The sequence below is a fragment of the Aptenodytes patagonicus genome, chromosome W (genome assembly GCF_965638725.1).
Source record: "Aptenodytes patagonicus chromosome W, bAptPat1.pri.cur, whole genome shotgun sequence".
NCBI lineage: Eukaryota > Metazoa > Chordata > Aves > Sphenisciformes > Spheniscidae > Aptenodytes > Aptenodytes patagonicus.
This window is the reverse complement of record NC_134981.1, coordinates 42,442,094-42,470,041: the sequence shown is the minus strand read 5'-3', so window position 1 is coordinate 42,470,041 and position 27,948 is coordinate 42,442,094. Positions and strand designations below refer to the sequence as shown.

The 27,948-nt window shown below is 41.5% G+C and overlaps 1 protein-coding gene across 1 annotated transcript in view; it reads left to right on the top strand.

Annotated features, from left to right (window-relative positions):
• The window catches only part of LOC143171999 (sorting nexin-2-like), a 34,683-nt gene extending 12,967 nt beyond the window's left edge, over window positions 1-21,716 (top strand). The window contains exons 6-13 of the mRNA XM_076361206.1: window positions 2,484-2,559; window positions 3,832-3,945; window positions 4,176-4,269; window positions 14,988-15,193; window positions 17,227-17,370; window positions 20,137-20,217; window positions 20,329-20,400; window positions 21,229-21,716. Of these exons, the coding sequence (XP_076217321.1) occupies window positions 2,484-2,559; window positions 3,832-3,945; window positions 4,176-4,269; window positions 14,988-15,193; window positions 17,227-17,370; window positions 20,137-20,217; window positions 20,329-20,400; window positions 21,229-21,279 (838 nt within the window). The 3' untranslated portion in view covers window positions 21,280-21,716. The remainder of the gene's footprint in view (window positions 1-2,483; window positions 2,560-3,831; window positions 3,946-4,175; window positions 4,270-14,987; window positions 15,194-17,226; window positions 17,371-20,136; window positions 20,218-20,328; window positions 20,401-21,228) is intronic.
• Window positions 21,717-27,948: the final 6,232 nt, after the last annotated feature.

Below are 27,948 nucleotides of genomic sequence, written 5' to 3'. Positions count from 1 at the left end.
TAAAGCTTTGCAAAAAGTACAAATACTGTTAATGGTGTTCTGTTAGTATATCTTAATTGGCAATATTGCATACTTTCTCATGCTCCTATGATCTTTTGAGGTATTAAGTTTCTGTAAAGCATTCTTGTAAATATCAGACACTTTCCGTTAATACATAATATTAAAATCAGTTATGACAAACTTGCAGCAGCTTTTAGTGAATGAGCACTGTAGAAATTTCCCTCTTCAACTCATATTTGTACAATCAATAGTTTTTAGATCCAAGCAGAAATGCAAAAAATTGCAAAAGGAAGGAGTTGCACTAATTTAACTTCTGGGTGGATGAGGCCTGTAGAACTAATATAGGTTGAAGGCTGTCTAGCCAGTGAATAAATAGTTCATACCCAGAACAAGATCAGCTCACTTCTCCAAGACTTCCTTTAATTCTAAAACAAGCCAGCCAGAATTAGCTGTAACAAAAAGCCTGTTCACTGCATTGTATGAGAATGTGTTTAAACAAGCCCATCTATTTTCTGGCTTAAATTGGTTGTTGTTAGAGCAGGAAGCCTTCACTGAGGTGTTAAAAATATTAAGTATGTTATTTTAATACTGTGCAACATAGTTTTATGGCAAATTATGACACCTTAAGAACTTTGATGTAAACAAACTAGGTTAGAAACCACTGCCAGCAACATGTCTTTAGAGGTGACTTTACAAGTGTTCAAACCCCATTAGATAATTGTTGTGGTTTAACCTCAGTCGGCAACTGAGCACCACACAGCCGCTCGCTCACTCCTCCCCCCCGCCCCCTGGTGGGATGGGGGAGAGAATTGGAAGAGTAGAAGTGAGAAAAACTCGTGGGTTGAGATAAAAACAGTTTAATAATTAAATTAAAATAATAATAACAATAATAATAATATAATAATAATACACAAAGCAAGTGATGCATAGTGCAATTGCTCACCACCTGCTGACCGATGCCCAGCCAGTCCCCGAGCAGCGGCCCCCCCGGCCAGCTTTCCCCAGTTTACGTACTGAGCATGACGTCACATGGTATGGAATGTCCCTTTGGCCAGTTTGGCTGTGGCCCCTCCCAGCTTCTTGTGCACCTCCAGCCTTCTCAGTCGGTAGAACATGGGAAGCTGAAAAGTCCTTGGCTAGTGTAAGCATTACGTAGCAACAACTAAAACATCGGTGCGTCATCAACTTTGTTCTCATCCTAAATCCAAAACACTGTACCAGCTACTAGAAAGGAAATTAACTCTATCCCTGCCGAAACCAGGACAATATCCACCCCTTATTCTATACCATCTGCGTCATGCTCAAGTCTCATATTTTCCAGTACATTTCCATCAATCACCACCCCTTTTCCTGGGTTTCTTTTAATATATATATATACACACACACAGATATCATTCCCTTAGTCTGTGGGCCATCCCTCTAAAATGTTAGGTGAGTTCATTTAGTCCATGACTTTGGGCTCCATCTGTCATAATAATCTTTCAGGGCAGGAAAAATGGAGATGGTATGTGGTGTTGGATTGTTTCATGTTGAAGTCAGTTCTGGTACCATCATCACTGTGCTTTGCTTGGTTTCACTGAAGTTATTCTTCATTAGTCTGGGTGATTCTTATTGTAATACCATTAGTATGGCATATAATATTATGTAGCACTTAACATCACAAAATTCAGATCATTGGCTATTCTCACCCAAAATCAAATCCCCTTGAGGTACACATCGGACTTCCCCATCCTCCCGCATCACCCACCAAGTGCACCCAGGTCCTTGAGCAAAAGCAATCCCACGGATGGGTTTGCCTTTGCCCGAGGCAGGAATAACCCAGACTGTCTTCCCCAGCATATTTTTTATGGGCACTACAGGGACTTTATTCCCATCTACAGCACGTAAAAGTTCTGACTGGGCAGGGCCTGCTCGATTGGCAGATCCCCGAGTGTTGACTAACCAGGTGGCCTTTGCTAAATGCGTATCCCAATGTTTAAATGTCCTGCCACCCATTGCTCTCAGCGTAGTCTTTAACAGTCCATTGTATCGTTCGATTTTCCCAGAGGCTGGTGCATGACAGGGGATGTGATATACCCACTCAATGCCGTGCTCTTTGGCCCAGGTGTCTATGAGGTTGTTTCGGAAATGAGTCCCGTTGTCTGACTCAATTCTTTCTGGGGTGCCATGTCGCCATAGGACTTGCTTTTCAAGGCCCAGGAGAGTGTTCCGGGCAGTGGCATGGGGCACGGGATATGTTTCCAGCCATCCGGTGGTTGCCTCCACCATTGTAAGCACGTGGCGCTTGCCTTGGCGGGTTTGTGGGAGTGTGATATAATCGATCTGCCAGGCCTCCCCATATTTATATTTCAGCCATCGTCCTCCAAGAGAGGTTGCATGCTGCCTGCATTGTACCCATTCTTTAGCTAAAGGACACTTTCCAATGCTGTCAGGCACATGAAATCTGTTTTGTTATCTAATATTTTAACTTTTTAAAATCATAGGTATCTACAAAGAACAGTAAAACACCCTACCTTGTTGCAGGATCCAGATTTAAGGCAGTTCTTGGAACGTTCTGAGGTATTTACATTCTTTTAAGTTCCTTATTTGTTTCCAGATATGGTAATGTACAAAGTAATGTACTCTTTGTATTGAGACCTAATCTCCTAAATTCATATGAAATCAAATTGGATTGTACCCATCATGGGACAGAGTGACAAAAGGTTACTTAGGTAATCGTGTACAAAGTCTATTGCCTCTGTCTCTGATAAATCTTAGGTTGGTAGTGACCAAAAGCTATCTGCTGTTCAATGACTTCTGCCAAGTGAGTTGGTCTGTCCGGTTCTGAGTGAAGCTCATCATACACAGAGTGAAAATCCATAATCAGTGCTACTGAGGGTTAATTAAGATCATGAATTAAACTGGCTTGGAAACAGTTCTTGCCTCTAGGAGTCAAGCTTGAGATTTATTGGCATGATAATGTGAACAGGCATGCAGTGCTGCTGGCCTTGCTAGATGTTTTGTGGATAGAGGACTTCAGTCACCAGTGCTATCCATCTGGCACCTTTCACAAAATGAAATATATTGCAGAACAGATTTTCTGTTATGTCTCCAAAAACATAAGTCTATAAATGTGCATAGTGGATTTGCTGTAATAGTGGATTGTCTTTTGGTCAATGTCAATATCTTAGCTATGCTAATAAGTCACAGAGGCCACAATACTGACAAAAGCATCATTGATAGATAACTTAAAGTGTCAATGCTGCTGACACAAAGTATCAGATACGAAGGGTAAATGGCCTGACATCGGGGCCACTTTGTACAGCATATTTAGACTAATGTTAACAAAGAATAATATCAGTTTAAAGTTTGTTAACTTACTCCTGTGGTTTTCTAAGTACCTCACAAATGCACAGTTCTCGCAATACTCATGAGGTAGGTTTTGAAACCTGGCCTATATTTAAAAGCAAAAAGACATCAACTTTTTATGATCTGTATACAGTGTGAATCTTGCATTATAATGAAGTGTTTTACAGAATTTCTGTATCTTATTGTAAATCTAAGCTTTTCTGTTTCTGTAGTGGCAGTTTGTTCTCTGTAGTATACAGGTGGCTAGTTAGAACCTTTGGCTAGTTCATAACTTCTGACAAGTAGGTTGTTTGTTCCATTTAAATGTAAAGGCGTAGAAGAAAAGTAAATGGTCTATATTGTTAAGTTTTCCTCTGAGAATGTAAAAAGAGCAAAACTGAGAAATTAAATTCCACTATATTGTAACACATAGGAGTAAAGAAAATAGTCTATCCTTCAGCCTTTTAACCAGTCTGTTTGCCCTTATTTGTCATTCATTTCCAGCTGCCGAGAGCGGTTAACACCCAGGCTCTGAGTGGAGCAGGAATATTGAGGATGGTAAACAAAGCTGCTGACGCTGTCAACAAAATGACAATCAAGATGAATGAATCAGATGCAGTAAGAGCTGATTTTTTTTTTACTTGAATAATGAATCGAATTAATGAGGCTCAACAATTGCATTTTAAAGCTGTAGAAGTAGAAAATGAGATAGTAATTTGCTTATTGGCTTGGATTCTTAGCTGTATCAGTTGACCATCCTAGCAATAAATGGATAATTTGCCTCTTTAAAACAAGAAATGCTGTTGGTAATCTAAATTATAATGCTAGACTCTTTCCTCTTTTGTCAGTGGTTTGAAGCAAAACAGCAGCAATTTGAGAATCTGGATCAGCAACTTAGGAAACTTCATGCCAGTGTCGAAGCATTAGTCTGCCACAGAAAAGGTAACTTTACTTTTATGTGACTGCATGAGCTTAAGTGCTTAGAGCTTTAGAAAATGTTAATGAAACAGGAACTTAGTATGTCAGAGCTCTTAACTAACAAATAGATTTACAGTAAATTTTAATGCAAAAGTCTTCTAACTCTACCTTTTAAACTGCTCTAGCATTTCTGGTATTTTAATCTTAATTTCTGGTTTTTAATCTTAATTTTATCCAGAATATATATCATTCCTTCTGTTGAACTTGAAAGTTACTATATTGATTAGCATGAATTTTTTTTCTTGCAGAGATTTAATACCATAACTAGCAAGTGATACACTACAGTAGACATCTATAAATGTATCTAGATCTCATGGTGTCACCTGACACCAAGGGGACAGACAGGTTCTTTTAGGGATCCTTGGCAGAATGATGATGGCACTAAGTTGTAGTTACAATTAAAGCTTTATTTTTCTTAATAGGATTTTATGATTAGTATAGCATAGAATTTATAATCAGAATAGCACAGGATTTCTATAAACAGAATCAGTGTAGCACAATTTTATATAGAATCATAGAATCATTAAGGTTGGAAGAGACCTCTAAGATCATCGAGTCCAACCGTCAACCCAACACCACCATGCCCACTAAACCATGTCCCTAAGCGCCTCATCTACACGTCTTTTAAATACTTCCAGGGATGGGGACTCAACCACTTCCCTGGGCAGCCTGTTCCAATGTTTAACCACTCTTTCAGTAAAGAAATTTTTCCTCACGTCCGATCTAAACCTCCCCTGGCGCAACTTGAGGCCATTTCCTCTCGTCCTATCGCTACTTACTTGGGAGAAGAGACCGACACCCACCTCGCTACAACCTCCTTTCAGGTAGTTGTAGAGCGCGATGAGGTCTCCCCTCAGCCTTCTCTTCTCCAGGCTAAACAGTCCCAGTTCCCTCAGCCGCTCCTCATAAGACTTGTTCTCCAGACCCCTCACCAGCCTCGTTGGCCTTCTCTGGACACGCTCCAGCACCTCAATGTCCTTCTTGTCGTGAGGGGCCCAAAACTGAACACAGTATTCGAGGTGCGGCCTCACCAGAGCCGAGTACAGGGGCACGATCACTCCCCTACTCCTGCTGGCCACACTATTTCTGATACAGGCCAGGATGCCATTGGCCTTCTTGGCCGCCTGGGCACACTGCCGGCTCATGTTCAGCCGGCTGTCGACCAACACCCCCAGGTCCTTTTCCGCCAGGCAGCTTTCCAGCCACTCTTCCCCAAGCCTGTAGCGCTGCATGGGGTTGTTGTGACCCAAGTGCAGGACCCGGCACTTGGCCTTGTTGAATCTCATACAGTTGGCCTCGGCCCATCGACCCAGCCTGTCCAGGTCCCTCTGCAGAGCCTTCCTACCCTCGAGCAGATCAACACTCCCGCCCAACTTGGTGTCATCTGCAAACTTACTGAGGGTGCACTCGATCCCCTCATCCAGATCATTGATAAAGATATTGAGCAAGACCGGCCCCAAAACTGAGCCCTGGGGAACACCGCTCGTGACCGGCCGCCAACTGGATGTAACTCCATTCACCACAACTCTCTGGGCCCGGCCGTCCAGCCAGTTTTTGACCCAGCGCAGAGTACACCTGTCTAAGCCGTGAGCTGCCAGCTTCTCTAGGAGAATGCTGTGGGAGACAGCGTCAAAGGCCTTACTGAAGTCCAGGTAGACCACATCCACAGCCTTTCCCTCATCCACTAGGCGGGTCACCTGGTCATAGAAGGAGATCAGGTTGGTCAAGCAGGACCTGCCTCTCACGCACCCGTGCTGGCTGGGCCTGATCCCCTGGTTGTTCCGCTCATGCCTTGTGAGCGCCCTCAAGATGAACCGCTCCATAATCTTCCCTGGCACCGAGGTCAGGCTGACAGGCCTGTAGTTCCCCGGATCCTCCTTCCGGCCCTTCTTGTGGATGGGCGTCACATTGGCAAGCCTCCAGTCATCCGGGACCTCCCCAAATATATACGCTATATGTAGCGTAGTACAGAGTTTTATAGCACCACTTAGCTTCTAATTAGTTTCTAATCACCTGGACCCTCTGCAGATCAGGTCAAATCTTAATACGTGGTTTGCTGTATCAACATAACAATCATAATCTAGACTCGAAGAACACATAAAAGAATATGAGTCACTTAATCCTCGGAGGAAGCAGACGACGGTGGAGGCGCCCCTGGCCAACGGGAGGTCACGGGTCTCATTGTCCAGCAGCAGTTCCGGTCCAAGTCCCACTTAGGACCTGTAACTGTTTGATTTTATAGACAGTGCTCTGTGTGCTGTTGCGCTTCCCTGTTCTGTGACGGGGTCATCGCCACCACCTGGTTGGCCCGGGTGCCTGGGACCTTCAAGGCCAGTAAGGAAGGGAGTAGTCAGCCTGACGCCCAGGAATCTTGAGGCCGACAGGGAGGGGAAGAAGAAATCTGGATTGTCTACTTGGTTCACAGGACCTTCAGGGCCTGATAATGAGGGGAAAGGGGACTAATACGTGACCAACTCGGTCACAGAGAATGGCCGTTTGCCTTATAAAATGGCATTAGTTATGCTAATCATATTACCAGGGGTTGGGAGCAGGGGGTACTGGTCACACCCCACCCCCTGACACTGTCACAAACAGGGAAGGATGCCAGTGGTGGTGGTACCGTCACCTCTTGTCCATGGCCTACAGCTTAGTAATGGGGTCATAAGGAGGACTCCACGGTAATAATGGGCTGCTTGTTGTCCGAAGGCTGTTCATCCGAGGAAGGAGGAGAGTATAAAACATTGATTTTTAGTAACTGATATGCATAAAGATTTAAAGCAAGATATAACACAAAATAACGTAATTCCAACAGCCATAATAAGAGCTAATATTAACAAAACGTGACAGGTCCATGCTCTGAAGTCAGGTGTCCTGGTTTCGGCAGGGATAGAGTTAATTTCCTTTCTAGTAGCTGGTACAGTGTTTTGGATTTAGGATGAGAACAAAGTTGATAACGCACCGATGTTTTAGTTGTTGCTAGGTAATGCTTACACTAGCCAAGGACTTTTCAGCTTCCCATGCTCTACTGACTGAGAAGGCTGGAGGTGCACAAGAAGCTGGGAGGGGGCACAGCCAAACTGGCCAAAGGGACATTCCATACCATGTGACATCATGCTCAGTACATAAACTGGGGAAAGCTGGCCGGGGGGGGCCGCTGCTCGGGGACTGGCTGGGCATCGGTCGGCGGGTGGTGAGCAATTGTACTGTGCATCACTTGTTTTGTGTATTATTATTATTATTATCATATTATTATTATCATTTTATTTCAATTATTAAACTGTTTTTATCTCAACCCACGAGTTTTTCTAACTTGTGCTCTTCCAATTCTCTCCCCCATCCCACCGGGTGGGGGGGAGTGAGCGAGCGGCTGCGTGGTGCTTAGTTGCCGACTGAAATTAAACCACGACAGTCCTTTTTGGCGCCCAACGTGGGGCTCGAAGGGTTTGAGATAATAACAGATTAACCGGAGTGTATTAAGGAACTTATATCTGTTAGTAGTTGTGGGTCACAATGTTGGTTTCTCTGTTCTCAATATTGATTTGTATAATCTGCATCGTGCTCTTTTTCCTGCTGTACATGTTAAAGATTGGTGTTGGGTTTTGCAGTTTGCTGTGGTCTGCAGTGAATAGTAATGTCTCGCTTGTGAGGTTTGTTTTTAGAACATTGACCTTGACGTTAGTGTGGTATGTAAACTTCGCAATGAAGCCGTTACTGTACCATGGATACCATATCGTGGAGACAACTAGCAATTGCAGTAACTTTTCTGAGAGTTTTTTTACGGAGGAAATACAGAATGGCAGTGTCACTACCTTCTTCTATGATGTTTCCTCCTTCATTACAGTAATTTTTCAGTATTTTGAGCATCCTTGGGCAGTTAAGATACTTCTATTAATACTTCTTGGGAATATTGTTTCGGTTTTGTCTAAAGTTGGTAAGCAATTTAAGAATATCATCCAGAGATCTGCCCCAAGGCTGCATAGTTATGAGTGGCAGGGTGTGTGGGACAAGATGGGCAAGTACCTAGGCCAATGGGCACCCCCAGTGTTTTGGAACTTCACCCCTGAGCAAATGCAGAATCCTGAAAAGTTAGTAGAATATTTGGACAAAGTATGCTGTCACCTTGGCAACTCCAGAGAGATGCAGATCATTGCAACGTGCTGGGGCCTGGCCCATGCCTACCGAGCCCTGTTCAACACCATTCAGTACCCTCAAAGGGAAGAGAAGGTCTCTGGCTCTGACAGTAAAACGACACGCACTGCGGCCACTCAGACCCGGGCAACAGGCCCTGCGGCCACTCAAACCCGGGCAATACGCACTACGGCCACTCCAACCCTGGCGACAGGCTCTGCGGCCACTCAGACCCCGGCAACAGGCCCTGCAGCCACTCCGACCCCGGCGACAGGCCCTGCGGCCACTCCAACCCCGGCGACATGCACTGCGGCCACTCCAACCGCGGCGACATGTACTGCGGCCACTCCAACCCCGGCGACATGTACCGCGGCCACTCCAACCCCGGCAACAGGCCCTGCGGCCACTCAGACTCCGGTGACATGCACTTGCACTGCGGCCACTCCAACCCCAGCAACACGCCCTGTGGCTGAACCAAAGAACCAGCCTGTGCCGGTATCAGTCGCCCCTGTACACAAGAAGAAATTTTGGAAGCGGAAGTCGGCTCATTTAGTAAGGGAGGAAGAAGCTTCTTCTAAAAGGGAACCGGAGGAAGAAGTATACGAGACAGATGACCCTAGAGAAGGACCATCACGAGAACGGGAGGAGGAAAGCCGGCTGCTGATCGGGGAGGAGGAAGAGGAAGAACTCATAAACGAGGCAGTGACCACCCGATCTCTATCCCTGAGTGAGCTGCGAGATATACGAAAAGATTTCAGCCGCCGTCCAGGTGAGCATACTGTCACCTGGCTGCTCCGATGCTGGGATAATGGGGCCAGTAGCCTGGAATTAGAGGGTAAAGAAGCCAAGCAGCTGGGATCCCTTTCTAGGGAAGGGGGCATTGACAAAGCAATTGGAAAAGGGACACGTATCCTCAGCCTTTGGAGGCGACTCTTGTCAAGCGTGAAGGAAAGGTATCCCTTTAAGGAAGATGTCATGTGTCGCCCAGGCAAGTGGGCCACCATGGAGAAGGGTATCCAGTTTCTGAGAGAATTAGCTGTGCTGGAGGTGATTTATGATGACCTGAACAATGAACAACTATCCAAAGATCCAGACGAAGTCAAGTGCAAACGACCCATGTGGCGGAAGTTTATAAGGAGCTCACCATCGTCATACGCCAATTCATTGGCAGTGATAACCTGGAAAGATGGAGAGGAACAAACAGTGGATGAATTGGCTAGTCAACTCCGGCAATACGAGGAAAGTCTTTCTTCCTCCATCGTCTCGGCTGTGGAGAAACTGTCCGAAAAACTGTCCTGGGAGATCCAGCAACTCAGAGAGGATAGGTCCTACTCCTCACCTGTACGGACCAGTATCTCGGCTATTAGGAGTCAGCGTTCTTTTGCTCAAGAGAGAGAATATAAAGGATACACACCACGGGGCACCTTATGGTTTTACCTGCGTGACCACGGAGAGGACATGAGGAAGTGGGATGGGAAACCTACTGCAGCCCTAGGGGCACGGGTACGCGAATTGCAAGGGAAAACAATCACAGAAAGAGGTTCTTCCAGGAAAATTGCTGCTCCAGTTTCCAGCGGGCAGTTCCCCAGACAGAGTAGAAGGGCTGATCTTACTCTTGATCTTAATGAAGAAACTTCTGACTCATACGTACAACAAATGAGAAACGAGTACTGTGATGAGGATTAGAGGGGCCCTGCCTCCAGCCAGGGGGAGGAAAGGGACAACCGGGTTTACTGGACTGTGTGGATTCGGTGGCCTGGCACATCAGACCCACAGAAGTATAAGGCTCTGGTAGACACCGGTGCACAGTGTACCCTAATGCCATCAAGATATATAGGAACAGAACCCATCTATATTTCTGGGGTGACGGGGGGATCCCAACAGCTATCTGTATTGGAAGCCGAAGTGAGTCTAACTGGGAATGGGTGGCAGAAGCACCCCATTGTGACTGGCCCAGAGGCTCCGTGCATCCTTGGCATAGGCTACCTCAGGAGAGGGTATTTCAAGGACCCAAAAGGGTACAGGTGTTATCTCAAACCCTTCGAGCCCCATTAAAAGGACTGTCGTGGTTTAACTTCAGTCGGCAACTAAGCACCACGCAGCCGCTCGCTCACTCCCCCCCACCCGGTGGGATGGGGGAGAGAATTGGAAGAGCACAAGTTAGAAAAACTCGTGGGTTGAGATAAAAACAGTTTAATAATTGAAATAAAATGATAATAATAATATGATAATAATAATAATAATACACAAAACAAGTGATGCACAGTACAATTGCTCACCACCCGCCGACCGATGCCCAGCCAGTCCCCGAGCAGCGGCCCCCCCGGCCAGCTTTCCCCAGTTTATGTACTGAGCATGACGTCACATGGTATGGAATGTCCCTTTGGCCAGTTTGGCTGTGCCCCCTCCCAGCTTCTTGTGCACCTCCAGCCTTCTCAGTCAGTAGAGCATGGGAAGCTGAAAAGTCCTTGGCTAGTGTAAGCATTACCTAGCAACAACTAAAACATCGGTGCGTTATCAACTTTGTTCTCATCCTAAATCCAAAACACTGTACCAGCTACTAGAAAAGAAATTAACTCTATCCCTGCCGAAACCAGGACATCGGGTAACCAAGACCACACCCAAAACCAGGCAGTTGATAGACCTTCTGACAAGGGTTGCTTGAGTTATTTGGTGAAAGGTACGAACTTGTCTTTGAATGATGTTTATATGATATTTGATTTGTTTAGGTTCATTAGCATAAAAACAAGTGGTGTTTGACAGTACACATACACCTCCTTGTGACACTAGAAGATAATCTATGGCCCAATGGTTTTGAATAGCTAATTGCGAAAGTGAACTAATTTCCGATTGCAGATTCTTTAAAGCACCTACAGTAGCATTTTGGACAATTTCAAGCATAGCAGAAATATTTACGATAGCTTTTTCCAACTCAATAATACCTAAACTTGGAAACAATGCACGCATAAATTGATGGAATCTCGTTGGTCTTTTTACCAGGGGATCGATCACAAAACACTTATGGCGTACAAGGTAATGGATGTGTAAAAAGGTAGTAGTTAAATTTTTGGTTTGAAATGCATAGGGAGCAAGATGTGCTATGGTACAAGTACTTCCCATTGTGGTGGAAGACTTTTATATGCATTTGTGCTACAGAGCTAGAACCATCCGGATGCTAGAATGGTAGGCCATCAATTTGATTTCATAAGATTTCTAGGGAAATATTCCTCACGCTATTGATAAGTCTCTTTTTCACTGTCAGGATGATCAAATTTGAGTAGGAAAGTGTGGCTCATTCGAATAGTGTGAAAAGGATTGGCATATATACAGCCGGTCACGTTATGCCAGTTACAGGTGGTCCAATTGTTGTTAGCACTTAACCAACCATTACTCTGTAGAATGTAAAATGTAGAATTAGGACCAGTGAAATTATAGTATCTTTGGCAAAATGTACCATTAATATTCCGTGTGAGATTCCAGAGTGGTGAAATATTTAAAACAGCGGTGTTTGTAATCACTGATTTGTTTTTACAGATCCATGTGGTTCTTAAATTGGATTCATTACAAACTCTGGTTCGATTACGGCATATCAGCTGAAACCCGGTTTGTGTCTGGTTGTAGAGCAGAGTATAGTCACAATAGCTTGTTTCTCCCACCCACGTTGAATTTATATGTTCAGGCATTGTAATGCACCATGGGGTTTTATCATACGAATGTGCCTTAAAAGGTTGGGTTTGATAAGTTGGAGGGTTGGGAAGTGAGTATGCCAATTTAGATTGGTACCAAGACATTTCAGGAACAGGTTCAGCTAACCACCCAGAATTAGTATCTGAAGATTGAGGATAGTGTAAACAATACCAGCAGTTTGATTCATTACCCATTTGAGAGATGACGTTCATGAACTGAATGACACGATTATTGTTCCAGTCATGAAATAAGGAGGAATAGGGTACAAATAAGGATAAGTACAATACAGTGGGTGCTATGATCATCATTTTCCTGCAGTTGGAATTTCCACAAAGGTAAAGTGATGATTCCTTGGGTGCATTCCAGGTTTATTCAGGCCGAAGAATCCATCCAAGTATAGTTCATTACCCGAAGCAATAAGAAATTATCTGGTCTTGGAAATTATCCAAGCCTCAGTGATAGTTAGAGGGAGTCCCCATTTAGAAATGGTTTTCCATATGCCCTTTTCTCAGGGAGTTAGTAAAGTGACAGATATTTTAACCATTGAAAGGTAGTTAATAAGAACAGTGTCACCCTGAGAAAAGTGACAGGCTGACAGTGGGGGTTTTAAAGGTTTTGTTGATTGGAGAAGCAGAAAAATGAGCTCATTCCACCAGGCATCTGGTGAGTGTCTGTCGGTTATTTAAGCATCAGACAGCTTCAGGTAGGGCTTTACCCCATTTTCCTGTATATAAATTTTGCCCTAGAGCTCGTTTTAGTAGACCATTCCATCTCTCGACCATGCCATTACTTTGGGGTCTGTAGAGCAGGTGGAACACCCAGGCAACTCCGTTACGTTCACACCATTCTTATACGATTTTATTTTTGAAATGAGAGCCATTGTCAGACTGCACAGCAGAAGGCATGGGAGTGTCAGCAAACCATCCATTAAGTCCTGCCACAGTGGTAAGACCATCAGCTTTCCTGCAAGGAAAAACTTTCCCTCAGCCTGATATTATTTCAACTCCAGTAAGGATATAACGCCACCCCTCGGGTGTTCGAGGGAGAGGTCCAACATAATCAATTTGCCAAGTGGACCAGGGGACTTATTTCCTACCCCCTATCCATTTGGTCCTGAAAAAGGTAACCTCCTGACTGGGGCCCTAGCATTGTTTCTTCATCAGTTGTTTCAAAAGCCCGTTTAGTGTTGCCCTGTATCCAGCTTTTGCCTCACAGAATATCCATGCACAATATATTTAGGTTTCCTAGTAGCATTTAGTGGGGGGGGGGAATGCACAAAAGGGAAGTTCCAATTTTACCTTAACAATTGAATAAGGAACCACTACTCCATTTACTCCGTTTACTAATATTTTCTGATGTTTCAGAGGGATGGCTCCAGGACATGATTCTGCTTTAATCATGGATAATTGTGCTCCAGTATCTATGAGAAAATCAGTTTTTAATTTATCATTTACTATGGCCTCTGCCAGTCCAAGTCCCTGGTCTAGTTTCCCTAATACTGCTTTCTGATTGGAGACAAATCAGGATATTTTTGCGGTTTGAAGGGGTTTCCCTGTATGGGAGGAGCACTAGGCAAAGGCGTAGATAACTTTTCCTCCTTTTCTCTTTCTTTCGCTAGCAATTTTAGTTTTTGAGAGAAGAAATGTCCATAAGCTTAATATTTTAATCACCTATGTAGCTGTTTTGTCAAGACTGCTTTCCATCAGATGATTTATTTTTTTTAATATAAATTAAATAAATCAAAGTTTGATTTTTAGTACATGAAAGACCGTAAATGTACCTTCTGACACAGATGCATTATGTTTAAGTATGGGATCACCTTTCAACTCTGCCCTTTTAAAAGTACATGAACATGTCTTAAGTTGCTTTCTCATACCTCTACCAGGAATTATTCTCTGTAGAGGCAGATATCTCTGAGATCAGATGTCCTCAAGATTAAAGAGTTTTTTAAGAAGTAATGAAAATGGGAATGTATCTGATTGCTGCTGATTTGACACCTGCTCTTAGATTTCAAGAAATGCTTTTTTTTAAGAGAGTGGTATTTAAATTGTGATAGTTTTAAATATCTGAAGACTTTTCTTCTACAAATATTTCTGGTGTTCTGATGATTCTGCAAAAGCAGCACAGTTATAAACAAACCTGTGCTTTCAATCCTTAACTAAGTTGGATTACAATGAGATTTTGTTCAATGGTCCTTTGTAGGAGTTAACATTGTACACGATGACTTAACATGAGGTTTGATAAGACAGTTGCCTAAGTGTTTGTTAATGAATAAGCTCAAAACTTCAGCTTCATGGATGCCAGCAACAAAGTCACATGCCTTTATTAATATATTACAGTATACACAGTCTTGTTAAAGATACTTTAGTCAATAGAACAGTATAATGGAAGCAAATTCCACTCTGGTGTTGATGTTCTCATTGAATAATTCTCTTCCTCTTCTTCCTCCCCCCCCACAACTGCATGGAACAACTTCACTACAGACCAGTTAAGATTGTCTTGAATTTGCTGTATGGGTGACTTGACTTTTGTTTTGTGGTCTTGGACTTTTTCTGAACTAAGCAGTTGGATAATACTGAAGTGACAGTTTCTTCCATGTATTTTGCAAGACACAATAGGCATCACATAACAGGCTCAGCAAATCATTTACTGATGTTGGAGAGTTTTGGGTGCACTATGTTCTCCTAAATGTGGTTTCATTGTGATCTCCTTGTGTATTTTATCGTGAGCTTTGGGAAATATAGTTTATATTTTTCAGTTGGTAAAGTTAGGGTTGCTGTAGGGCAGAGGTCTGCTTGGTTGATCTATCTTGAAGAGTAACATAACAAATTAACTTCATTGTACTGGATGTCACTCCTGTATTTCAGAGCTTTCAGCCAACACAGCTGCCTTTGCTAAAAGTGCTGCCATGTTAGGTAATTCTGAGGACCACACTGCTCTATCTAGAGCTTTGTCTCAGCTTGCAGAGGTTGAGGAGAAGATAGATCAGTTGCATCAAGAACAAGCTTTTGCTGATTTTTATGTGTTCTCAGAACTGCTTGGTGACTACATTCGTCTTATTGCTGCAGTAAAAGTAAGTACTGCTAGGAAAAATGCTTAATTTTTGTGTTTAGGGTCACACTTTGCAGTTTGTATATTTAAGGTAAATGGCCAGGTTGGACGGGGCTTTGAGCAACCTGATCTAGCGAAAGATGTCCCTGCCCATGGCAGGGGGGTTGGAACTAGATGATCTTTAAGGTCCCTTCCAACCCAAACCATTCTATGATTCTATGAATGTTTGTATGCATTTGCACACTTCGTTACACAGTTAAGACTTGCTGAGTTTTTGCCTGAAATTCCAATCAAGTAAAATGAATGAATCCATGATCAATTATTCCCATGATAAAAAATTGTTGTGACAAAAATGGGCATGGATTAATAGGATCCAGACAAAATCTAAATGGTGAATATCTTCTAATTAGAGCAGTATTAATTGTGCAGAGTATTTAGGGACACCATACTAGTTAGCATGCTATACATGTTTCTTTCAGGTAACTGATTTTTATAGTATGCTCATAAAATGTTTTCAAGAACATAATTTGGCCATATTAGATAACCAATAGTTTCAGTAAATAAGCAACAAATATCACTTGTGGATCTACATCTCATTAAAGAAAGTATTCAGTTTTGGTGTAGAGCATGATTAGGTTTTGACATGGGGAAGGGTTGTATTGGGTTTATGTGGCAAGGTTTTGGTAGCAGGGGGGCTGCAGGGGTGGCCTCTGTGAGAAGAGGCCAGGGGCTGCCCCATGCCACCCACCGCTGGTCAAAGTTGAGCCAATCAGCAAAGCTGGTGGTACCTCTGTGAAAACATATTTAAGAAAGGACAAATTGCTGCTCGGGAGAGGGAGGTGTAAGAAACAATCCTGCAGACACCAATGTCAGAGAAGAAGGAGGGGGAGGAGGTGCTCCAGGTGCTGGAACAGGTATTTCCCTGCAGCCTGTGGAGAGGACCACACCTGAGTAAGTGGATATGCCCTGAAGGAAGCTGCAGTCCTGGAGAGCCCACACGGGAGCAGGCTCCTGACAGGAACTGTGGCCTGTGAAGAGGAGCCCATGCAGGAGCAGTTCTTGAAGGACTGCAGCCCAGGGGAAGGACTCATGCTGGAGCAGGGGAAAAGTGTGAGGAGGAAGGAGTGGCAGAGAGGAACTGTTATGAATTGACTGCACTCCCTCATCCCTCCTGTGCTGCTCAGGCAGGGGGGAGGTAGAGGAGTTGGGAATGAAGGAGTGAAGTTGAGCCTGGGAAGAAGGGGTGGGTGGAGGGAAGGTGTTTTAGTTTTTTCTTTGTTTCTCACCATCCTGCTCTGTTTTTAATTGTCAATAAAATAATCTTCCCTAAGTTGAGTCAGTTTTGCCTGTGATGGTAATTGGTAAGTGATCTCCCTGTCTTTATCCTGGCCTACAAGCTTTTTTTCATCTTATTTTCTCCCCCTGTCCTGTTGAGGAGGGGGAACGAGAGAGCAGCTGTGGGTGGGGGTCTGGCAGCCAGCCAAGGGTCAACCCATCACAGAGGTGTCTAAGAATTTTATCCAGAAATATCTTTGAACTTGTCAGGCTGTTGGGAATATATTTTTATATTTTATATATATACACACATACATATATATATAGTTATGGTCTATATGTTATTATATATATTATATAGAACACATAATATATTAAAAAACGTATTCTTTAATTCTACTACCTCCATCCAATGCTAACAAAAATGTACTGCCAGTTATGCATATAGTCAATGAAAAAGTTTGCTAGAATCTGTATTTAGAGAAGCATTTGTGTAATATAACACTCTGCAGTGGTCACTTTGGTAGTATTGTGATGGGACAAGGAACACAAAATGACTTGGAGCACCAAGGTAGTCTGCTCTAAAGAGGCTTCTTGAATGCGCTCTGTTATTTTTAGATGGTATTTAGCTGTGCAAGCATGCTGTCAAATGAAATCCAAGACACAGTGAAGTTTCTTTTGGGTATACTTGTTCCAGTTTTATCCAGAAATCTCTTTTCTTAATAGGAATTTAGATAGCTTTAACGATTGCAATTGCTTAATAAATGCCCATACTTACAGGGTGTGTTTGATCATCGAATGAAATGCTGGCAGAAATGGCAAGATGCTCAGGTCACTTTACAAAAAAAAGGTGAAGCTGAAGCAAAGCTCCAACTTGCCAACAGACCTGATAAACTGCAGCAAGCTAAAGATGATATAAAAGAGGTAATGTTGTCCAGTATTTATATTATTCTGGAGGCCAGACTTTTTGTACTGATTCATTCAGTCCCCATTAATGCACTATTTTATACAATTTTTGTTTATAAATCACATTTGCTATTTTCCATATTTACTGAAATTGTTAAAGGAATTTATTTAAAATGAGATGTGCACAATCGTTACCCATTCTGAGATATGTGAGGCAGTCAAATACTGTCTCTACAGAGTCTAGGAGATGGGAGGAGGGGAACATGAACAAGTTTAAAAATGCTTTTAACTGTTGCAGATGACTTGAGTAGTCAGAAGAACATCTCTTGGCTTCTAAAGCTAAAATCTAGCTAAAAAGACTAATGGAGAACTGTTCTCATGTTTTGCTTAATGATCCAGCATATCTACTTATATATATTTTTAAAAATATATATATACACACACATATATTATAATTTCAGTAAAAATCTAACATGTTGAAGTTTCATAAATTATACACTTTTTCTAACATGCTTCACTTAGGAAATTGAAGAGGTAGGACAGCTTAATTATTTAACATTAATGCATTCTAGTTATGCACCACTATTTTCTCATGAAATAATGGAGAATATCATTGCAGATTGCAATCTCTTATGCACTTTATTTTGTTTGGCTGCCTCACTGGTCACTAACCCAAGCTGCTTTGTTCTCTCTGCACTTCAATATATTTTACGTACAGTGTTGAAGTTGCTCATTAATGTGACTTTCTTTTTTTCTTTAAAAAGGCCCTTGTTGACTGGGAAAAAAGCGTCACTCTTTTGTGACCACATTCTTGCTGGTTGGCTCTCTTGATGTCATCCATCCACCATGCAACAAGTGAGCTGGAACTCATTGGCAAAATTCCTGAGTGTTTGGAGTAGTAGGAAATACTCAATGACCCTTTCTCATTCTTAATACAAAAAGAATTAATGATGTTGTTCCTGAAGGATTTCTTTTTCCTACTTTATCGTGTGTTTAGAGAAGGTTGTTAGCAAACCCAGAATTTGAATATGCTGGCAGAAAACTATTGCTTCCACTGAAATATATTGAGTGGCTGAATTCTTTAATAGTAGTCCTTTTGACAGAGGTATTGAAAAGTGGAAGCCTATGCAGCCTGAGCTTCATCCATGACTCAGTTCCTTTGTGCAGATAAAAGGTAAAAAAGTAGTCCTCAAAACACCATATTAAACAAGGGGAAGATTTTTCCTTGTCAGAAACTGTAAGATGGCAAACTTATCCAGTGATAATTCCTACAAACCCTGGTGTTTGGATATGATGAAACTGGGATGTGGGTCCATAGCCCTGTAGAGGCTTTCTCTGAAGTCTTGGGCACCTCTAAACTGCTGTAATAGGAAGGCACAAGTTATTTCAAAGCAGCCTTAATCTCTTTTTCTGGACTGAATTTTATAGTGTTTTAGTTATTAGCTAACTCTCTAGGCTGTGTTTCCCTGAAGCACATCCTGTTATGACTTATTGCATAGCTTCATAAGTGTACATCTGAAAAGACAATAAGGGAACTTTGAATAAATACAGACTAAAAACATAAATATCTCAAGATATTTATTTGAATAGATGTTCATTACATATCACAACAGTAAGATGACACTGCACCACAAAATGCTCTTGTGATTAAATAGCACCACTAGATTGCTAGCAGGAATATACTATATTGGTGTATATTGCTTCCTGGCTGCTTTTTTCTGAGGAAGATAACTGTTAGCAGATCTATTAGCTCCCATAATTCAGTTAGTATGTTGAGATTAACAGATACAGTTGCATTTTTAGAATGTCTGTTAGCATGCGTATGTCTGAAGTGTCAGGATGATAGCTTTTTTCATAATATACTTACACAGATGGTTTAAATTTAGCAATATAATAGTTGCATAAAAGCAGGTGCAAAGGAAAGTCTAGTAACGATAAGGTAACATAGCTGGTGATGCTTTCTTAATTGTGTAGCTGGGTGTCTTTTGACATAAAATAAGAATAAACATGACCAAGTGTTTTGTAGTATTGATATTAATGCCTTGTTCCCAGTATGGCAAAACCCTACAAGCAGCTTCACTTCCTCTGAATTTTCCTTCTGTGCTCTTACCTGCAATTTTTTATTATTTTCTTTTGTTTTTTTTTTTTTATTCCTGCTGTCTCTCAAAACAGTCCCCACTGAGCAAGAGAGCTTGTGCTTTGGCTTGCCTAAATAACATACGTTCTGACCAATAAACACATCCTCGTTAGCTTGTCATCTGCAGCAGAAATATGACAAATTTAAGCATTTATTTGACCATAGGCAGAGATGAAGATTTAATAATCTCTTCTGTGAATAGGAAAGTACAGGCAACTATTTTTTGAGACTTTTTCACAGTTGATTGAACAGGTAAGAAAACTTAAAGGTTTAGGTTCCTTTTATAGCAGCGTTTGTAAAGGGAATAGCTAATAAAGCTTTTAGAGATCCTTTTTCTTTGCTAAAGAATCTTTACATTTTTTGTTACTAAATATTCATTAATAACAATATTAAGATATTTTTATATTTGGTATACAGATAACATTACCTTGGAGATATCATTGTTTTAACTGATCTGATGACATCCTTCTCTATAATTGTTGTTTTGAAATTACTGTACTGAGGCTTTCCCTTAAGTGTGTCAAAAAACAAATAGGTGCTTTTCAACTCTTGAATGACTATCACTAATATACTAAAAAAAAAAGTTCAGATACCGATAGACTGAAGAGAGAATGCAGTCTTATCTCTGCATGTTTTTCCTTTGCCAGTGGGAGACAAAAGTTCAGCAAGGGGAAAAAGATTTTGAACAGATCTCCAAAACCATTCGTGAGGAAGTGCAAAGATTTGAGGCACGTATAATTTTTTCCAAATAAATGACAGTTTTGCTTTAGATAATATTGATGTTCCAAGCAAACTTGGTTAAGAGGCTAATCTGCCATAATTATTTACTTTATTAACAGAGGGAACGAGTGAAAGACTTTAAAACTGTTATTATCAAGTACTTAGAATCGTTAGTGCAAACACAACAGCAGGTAAGAAATTTTAAAATTTTTGTACAAGTTAGTACTTAATATGTTCCATATTAGGTTAGTTAAAAAAGGCAGGCTTTAAGTATAGCAGTTTCTAAAACATAGAGAACTAACTCTAGTCTGTAATATATTGCAGGAGAACATAGTGATTGCTGTTTCCCAGCTATTACTGTTCTCACTTGCATAGTCCTAATTCAGGGGAGCAAGAGAGAAGCTTCGTCAGGGAGGTGGGGGGGGGAGGTGGAGGGTCTTGTCTATTCAAGTAATACTTTTACTTGCAGATTGGAGTAAAATGCATTAAATATGTGCTTAGGCTTACTGAAGAGACTTGAATACTCAAATGCTTTTTTTTTTTTTTAAATACTGAATATTGTACAGCAGTAAAACAGCTTTCAGTGACTCAGAAGTAGGCCTGGTTCCCAAATGAGTGTCTGGAATCTTTCCTTTTTTCAATCTGGGAATATAACCCTTCAGCTTTGTTTAATAAAAATAAAATAAAATAATTAAAAAAACAAAACAAAATACCTTTAGAGGTAAGAATGGCAAACTCGCTGTGCAAACAAATTCTGTATAACTATATTCTGTGGCAATGTGCTCAGTGTGTAAGAATAACTCTGCATGAGCAGATTTGTGTATTTATTACTTTTGTTTTTCTTGCATCATATAATAATGTGAATGGATAATTAATGAATAGATAATGTGAATGGAAGCATCTGTGTGCTTACTTTGTCCAGTGGAGACAAATTCAGTACAAGAGGAGGAAGGTGTATGTGTGTTCTTTTCCAACATTCAGTACTTAAAGTAAGGTGTTTTTTTTTCCTTCTCTGCAAGCTAATAAAATACTGGGAGGCATTCCTACCTGAAGCCAAATCCATCGCCTAAAAGACGACTATTCCAAATAACAAGAGACTCTGGATGTTTGTCCTGGATAAAAACTAAATTCCACACTGAAATCTCTTCAAAATCATCCAAACAAACCACTATATATTTTATGAATTAACACGTGGTGGTTTTATATACCACAACATTTTATTAACAAGCTGCATGTCATGACCCTCTTTGAAGTGAACTGTGGCATGATGTTCTGCAATACGTTGCTGAATTGAACACTATTGTGTCTTAATACTTGCACCAAAATGTGCACTGTAAGGCCAGAAAGCAGATATTTTTGTTCTTTACAATACAGTGTTCTGTAGTATGTCTACCTGATCTTTGAAACAAATTTAATTGCGTTGATTAATGTTCACTTACACATTCCTGTACAAAATCATGTTTCTGTGATTATGATAATAAAGAAATGTATCTTGTGAAACATTAAATTCTTATTTTGTTTCTCTAGATATTTACTGGTGTTCTTAAAAGTAGCATTTATAACAGATTGAGATTATATCAAAGGCAGCAACACATAGAATCATAGAATGGTTTGGGTTGGAAGGGATCTTTTAGAGATCATCTAGTCCAGCTCCCCTTGCAGTGCATCAGTTGTCATGCATTGAGCATGCCAGCTTCACACAATATCTTTTGCTTGCAAATGGGCCTGGCCTCAACACCCTGAGACACATTCTTTGGTATCTGATTCTTGGCCTGTGATTTGTCCTGTCTCTAGTGCTATCAGCATAAAGTAATTTTAATAGATTCTGATAGTTTGCTTCTGGAAGGTAAAGAATGCACTACAGATTGTGTCAGGTAGCTTTCTATGGCATGTAACATGGTAGAGGCCCTCATCATGGTGATAGCCAAACAAAGAGTATGGAAAAATAAGAACCCTATTTTGAGTGGTATTTAATTGCCCCCCTTCTCAACACCCTGCTGTGGATATCTTTGCTAACTCAGCAGGTTCAAAAACTTAGCTGTTTAACAAAGCAGTTATTTGTGCTTAATAGTTCACCGGTAGAATATATAGATAAAAAACCAGTGGCATTATTTCTCCCTAATCAAAAAGAAAAATGCTCAAGAGATGTAAAAAATATTAGGTCATCTCCGGGGACTAAACTGTATGTATTTGATCTTTTTTTTTTTTCCTCAGTATTTAAGTTGGTGTATTTGGTGTATGTGGCAAGGTTTTGGTAGCAGGCAGGAGGTCTGCAGGGGTGGCCTCTGTGGGAAGAGATCAGGGGCTGCCCCTGTCCTGGACACAGCCGGTTCCAGACGGCTCTGCAACAGACCCACCACAGGCCAAAGCTGAGCCCATCAGCAAAGCTGGTGGTGCCTCTGAAAAGACACTGTAGAAAAGGCCAGACAGGGAGAGGAGGAGGGAACACCAAGGCCAGAGAAGGAAGAGGATGCGGTGCTCTGTGTGTCGTGGTTTAACCCCAGCCGGCAACTAAGCACCACACAGCCGCTCACTCGCTCCCCCCTGGTGGGAAGGGGGAGAGAATTGGAAGAGTAAAAATGAGAAAACTGGTGGGTTGAGATAAGAACAGTTTAATAGGTAAAGCAAAAGCCGCGCACACAAGCAAAGCAAAACAAGGAATTCATTCACTACTTCCCATCGGCAGGCAGGCGTTCAGTCATCTCCAGAAAAGCAGGGCTCCATCACGCGTAACAGTTACTTGGGAAGACAAACACCGTAACTCCGAACGTCCCCTGCTTCCTTCTTCCCCCAGCTTTATATGCTGAGCATGACAACATATGGTATGGAATATCCCTTTGGTCAGTTGGGGTCAGCTGTCCCAGCTGTGTCCCCTCCCAACTTCTTGTGCACCCCCAGCCTACTCGCTGGTGGGGTGGGGTGAGAAGCAGAAAAGGCCTTGACTCTGTGCAAGCACTGCTCAGCAATAACGAAAACATCCCTGTATTATCAACACTGTTTCCAGCACAAATCCAAAACATAGCCCCATACTAGCTACTATGAAGAAAATTAACTCTATCCCAGCCAAAACCAGCACACTATGGCAGAGCAGATATTACCTGCAGCCTGTGGAGGACTCGTGATGGATCTGTTGTATATTGCAGAAGGAACTGCAGCCCATGGAGAACCCATGCCAGAGCAGAGCAAAAGTGTGAGAAGAAAGGAGCAGCAGAGAGAAACCGTTATATACTGAGCAGAACCCCCCACCCCCCATTCCACCTGCACCACTCAGGGGTAGAGGAGTCTGGAGTGAAGTTGAGCAGGGGAAAGGGGGGAGGAAAGGTGGTGTTTTAATGTTTGTCTTTTTGTTTCCGACTACCTCAATCTGTAATTAAATATCTATTTTAATTGGCAATAAATTAAGTTAATTTTCCCCAAGTTGAGTCTGGTTTGCCTGCGATGGTAATTGGTAAGCAATCTCCCCATCTTTATCTCGACTCAAGAGCTTTCTTGTTCCTGTTCTTCCTATTTTCTCTCCCCCCGCCGCCCAGCCCTGCTGAAGGAGGGAGTGAGTGAGCTGCTGGGTGGGAGTTTGACTGTTAGCCAAGGCTAACCCACCACAGTCGGTGTTAATTATTTGGAGATTAAGTATTCCCTAAATTATGTTCTTTAACACTGTAAAAAAGAAAAAAGCTTGTATAATTCATACAGAAATTTATTTATATGCTCTAGAATATAGATTTGTGAAGTTACTTCATAAATTTTGATTACAATAGTTATTTGGGAATTGTTGGATAACTAAATCTTTTGACTGTTTAGAATAATTTACTTGCATTATGAAATAAGTATATGGCATATTTTTTACTCTTCCTTTGATACCACTGAGATGAGATTATTTTGCCATTGATGGCTCTGATCTTTGCATCATTTCTTTTCATTTGACTTCCTTAATTGATTACTGTTTGGTGTTGGAGCCTACAGAAAAGCTCTTGAGAATTCTGCTGGCACCAACTGATTAATGTGAAGTTGTTAATGTTAGTGATTTCATCTAAGAAACATTCAAAACCATGTCAGCAATCTGTTCTTAAAAACTGCCAGATCATTGAACCTTGTTATTCTGAACATGTTAGTTTGAGTTAACAAGGATTTCTCTGGAAAGCAAAAAATCTTTTAGTGAGTCCTGTGGGAAGATCAGATTTTTATTCTATTGTTGTACATTAGTATGGCATACATGCCCATGCTTTAAATATTTTACTATTTTTAAAAATGTTCTTATTACTATTCATGGTATCTCTGAGGAATATATAAAACTGCTTGAGCACAAAGCATTTCTTCTTAGTTTTACATAGGGAATTTCTAACAGCAGTGTAACTGAGCCACCCCACTAGCAAGTCTGTGCAAGCGTCTTGTTTTCTTATGCACTTCACCTTCCATATTTGCTTAGCAGTTTTCCTTAACTAAGCAAAATTTTTTAATGAGCCTGCATTTTTCTTTCTGTTCTAAATATTTTTTTAAAATACTATTGCGTTATACAGTTCCTCAGAGGAATTCTGGGTTAGGATCAGAACTCTCTGTCATTATTGTAAATGAAAAGAGAAAAAGAAAGTTGTGGGGCTTTTTTTGTTTCATTTTGTTTTTTAAGCTTGAGGTAGATCAACTGTTGGAAATATGTTTTGGTTTTCCTTCTTGGTGGGTTTTTTTGTAGGATGATTTCTTAAAAGTTAATATAGATTTTTGCAATGTGATAACTGATGTGTGTTATATGTGCATCAATAAAACGGCTCTGCCATATTTTCTAGTTAAAAAATGCTGTCAGTTAGTTGAGGAAGGTACAAGTTAGTTGATTCCAGTGCAAATGCTATTTACACTTACGAGTTTTGTTTGTATTGGAGGAAAGCTAAATGAGTTAGCACTCAGCAAGCACCAAAACCAACCAAGTACTCTGGTCAGTGTAATCTCCATATATTCAGATACGGGCAGAATGTAGATGTGCATGCACACACATATGTTTGTACATATGTGGGCATAGGTATGCAGAAGCACACGTATACATCAACAATGGAAGGATTTATTGGGTAGTATTGCAGAGGGGTCTGTTCAAGGTCCCGTATGAGTTGATGTTTTAATGATCTCAATGATGGAATAGAGAGTGTGCTTATTTAAATTTGCCATCGACACCAAGGTGAAAGTGACTGTGAATGTTCTGAAAATCAAGAGTAGAATTAATAATAAACTTGGTAAATTGGAAAGATTATTTAAAAAGGAAAAATTGGGTGCAATTCAATAGGAACTGATGGCGAGTGCTGCATTTAGCAAAAATAATCAGTAGCCCAGAGTAAGATCCAACAGATTAGATAACGGTTCTTCCTGAAAGGATTTGGGGTTTATCATGCATCACAAACTGACTGTGGGTCACAAGCTGACCATGTCACTAATGTCATGCTGTTGCAAAAAAGGCAAATACATGTTGGAGTTTTGAAAGATGAATATAGAGTGTAAGAGGGAGTTGTCCTTACCAATGACAAGTGGAATGTATACTGAGCTGGAGTACCATGTCCAATTTTAGGTACTGCATTCCAAGAAAGATGCAAGTCAATGGGAGAGAGAGACCACAGGAGAAAGCAATGTAGGAGAAAATATGACTTATTACACTGCTTTCTAGATCTCTCATCAGTGAGAACAGAACACACTGGGAGTTGTTTAGATCTAAAAAAAAAAAAAGGGAATGCTGAGCAGGAACTTTGTAACAATCCTCAATAACATAAAAGGCTGTTGCAAAGAGAGAGGAAACAAGCAATGTGTGGATTGGAGATGCTGTGATCTTACGCCCTGCAATTTCTTGTCCTATCCACCAGAAGTAAGAAAGATTCATTAGGAAATGGTTTTGAATAATAAAGATACTGCAGCATGGGGATAACTTTCAGGAGTAGGGTATGAAAACTCTGTCTTCACGGGGCTTAAATGTTTGTCAAGGGTAAGAAATATAGTTGATCCTGCCTTGAGACAGCAGAGTGAGTTAACTCACAGAAATATAGGACTAGAATAGACCTGAGAACTCTCAGTACTGGGAGAGCAAATAGACTGTAAAATATGCAGAAAACTTGTGTAAGCAAATTTTGTGGAAGTTCTGAAATCCAACTGACCATCTCCTAGCAAAGTCTTCTTAAACCTTTCTTTATAAACCTCTTACCTTTTTTGTAAGCCTCCTCTTATAACTCAGTAATTTGTTCTTTGTGTTATTTGAACAATTTTACTTCTGCCATCCACTAATCTTTTCTCACTTATCAATTCTGCAGCTTTCTAACACTCTTGAGAGATTATCCAAAGTAGCTCTGTTCTCTTCTCCCATTCCAGTGCTGTTTCTTGCTGCTGTTCCCCACCCTTGCTTTGTAAAAAAAATTAAACTGGGATCCTATTTCCTTCTGAGTTGACAGTCCTTGTGTTTTCTGTTGGTGTCTCATTACTGTCTAGATGGAAGACAAGGCAACAGTTAAGGACAAAGGACCTGAAACTACAAGGTAGGCAATGCAATGCTGGGCATTGCATTCTTTCATGTCTGGCCACTCTCTTGCACTGTAGAAATCATAATGCATCGCATATACTCAATCCATTGCAACAGAGAGGGTTTTTCCCTCCTTGGAGAATCTCTTACTGAAAAGGTTGCTGAAACAATCATGAGCTTCTCCATCTCTACATTTCTGTAGAAAAAAAGCATAGAATCATAGAATGGTTTGGGTTGGAAGGGACCTTTAAAGATCATCTAGTCCAACCCCTGCCCTGCCATGGGCAAGGACATCTTCCACTAGGTCAGGTTGCTCAAAGCCCCATCCAACCTGACCCTGAACACTTCCAGAGATGGGGCATCCACAACTTCTCTGGGCAACCTGTTCCAGTGTATCAGCACTTTCACAATAAAGAATTTCTTCCTTATGTCCAATCTAAACCTACCCTCTTTCAGTTTAAAACCGTTGCCCCTGTCCTATCACTACAGGCCCTGGTAAAAAATCTCTCTCCATCTTTCTTAGAAGCCCCCTTTAAGTATTGAAAGGCTGCAATAAGGTCTCCCAGGAGCCTTCTCTTCTTCAGGCTGAACAACCCCAACTCTCTCAGCTTTTCTTCAGAGGAGAGGTGTTCCAGCCCTCTGATCATTTTTGTGGCCCTCCTCTGGACCCGCTCCAACAGGTCCATGTCTTTCTTGTACTGGGGTCCCCAGAGCTGGATGCAGTACTCCAGGTGGGGTCTCACCAGAGCAGATGTCCTGGTTTCGGCAGGGATAGAGTTAATTTCTTTTCTAGTAGCTGGTACAGTGTTTTGGATTTAGGATGAGAACAAAGTTGATAACGCACCGATGTTTTAGTTGTTGCTAGGTAATGCTTACACTAGCCAAGGACTTTTCAGCTTCCCATGCTCTACCGACTGAGAAGGCTGGAGGTGCACAAGAAGCTGGGAGGGGCCACAGCCAAACTGGCCAAAGGGACATTCCATACCATGTGACGTCATGCTCAGTACGTAAACTGGGGAAAGCTGGCCGGGGGGGCCGCTGCTCGGGGACTGGCTGGGCATCGGTCAGCAGGTGGTGAGCAATTGCACTATGCATCACTTGCTTTGTGTATTATTATTATATTATTATTATTGTTATTATTATTTTAATTTAATTATTAAACTGTTTTTATCTCAACCCACGAGTTTTTCTAACTTGTGCTCTTCCAATTCTCTCCCCCATCCCACCGGGGTCGGGGGGGAGTGAGCGAGCGGCTGCA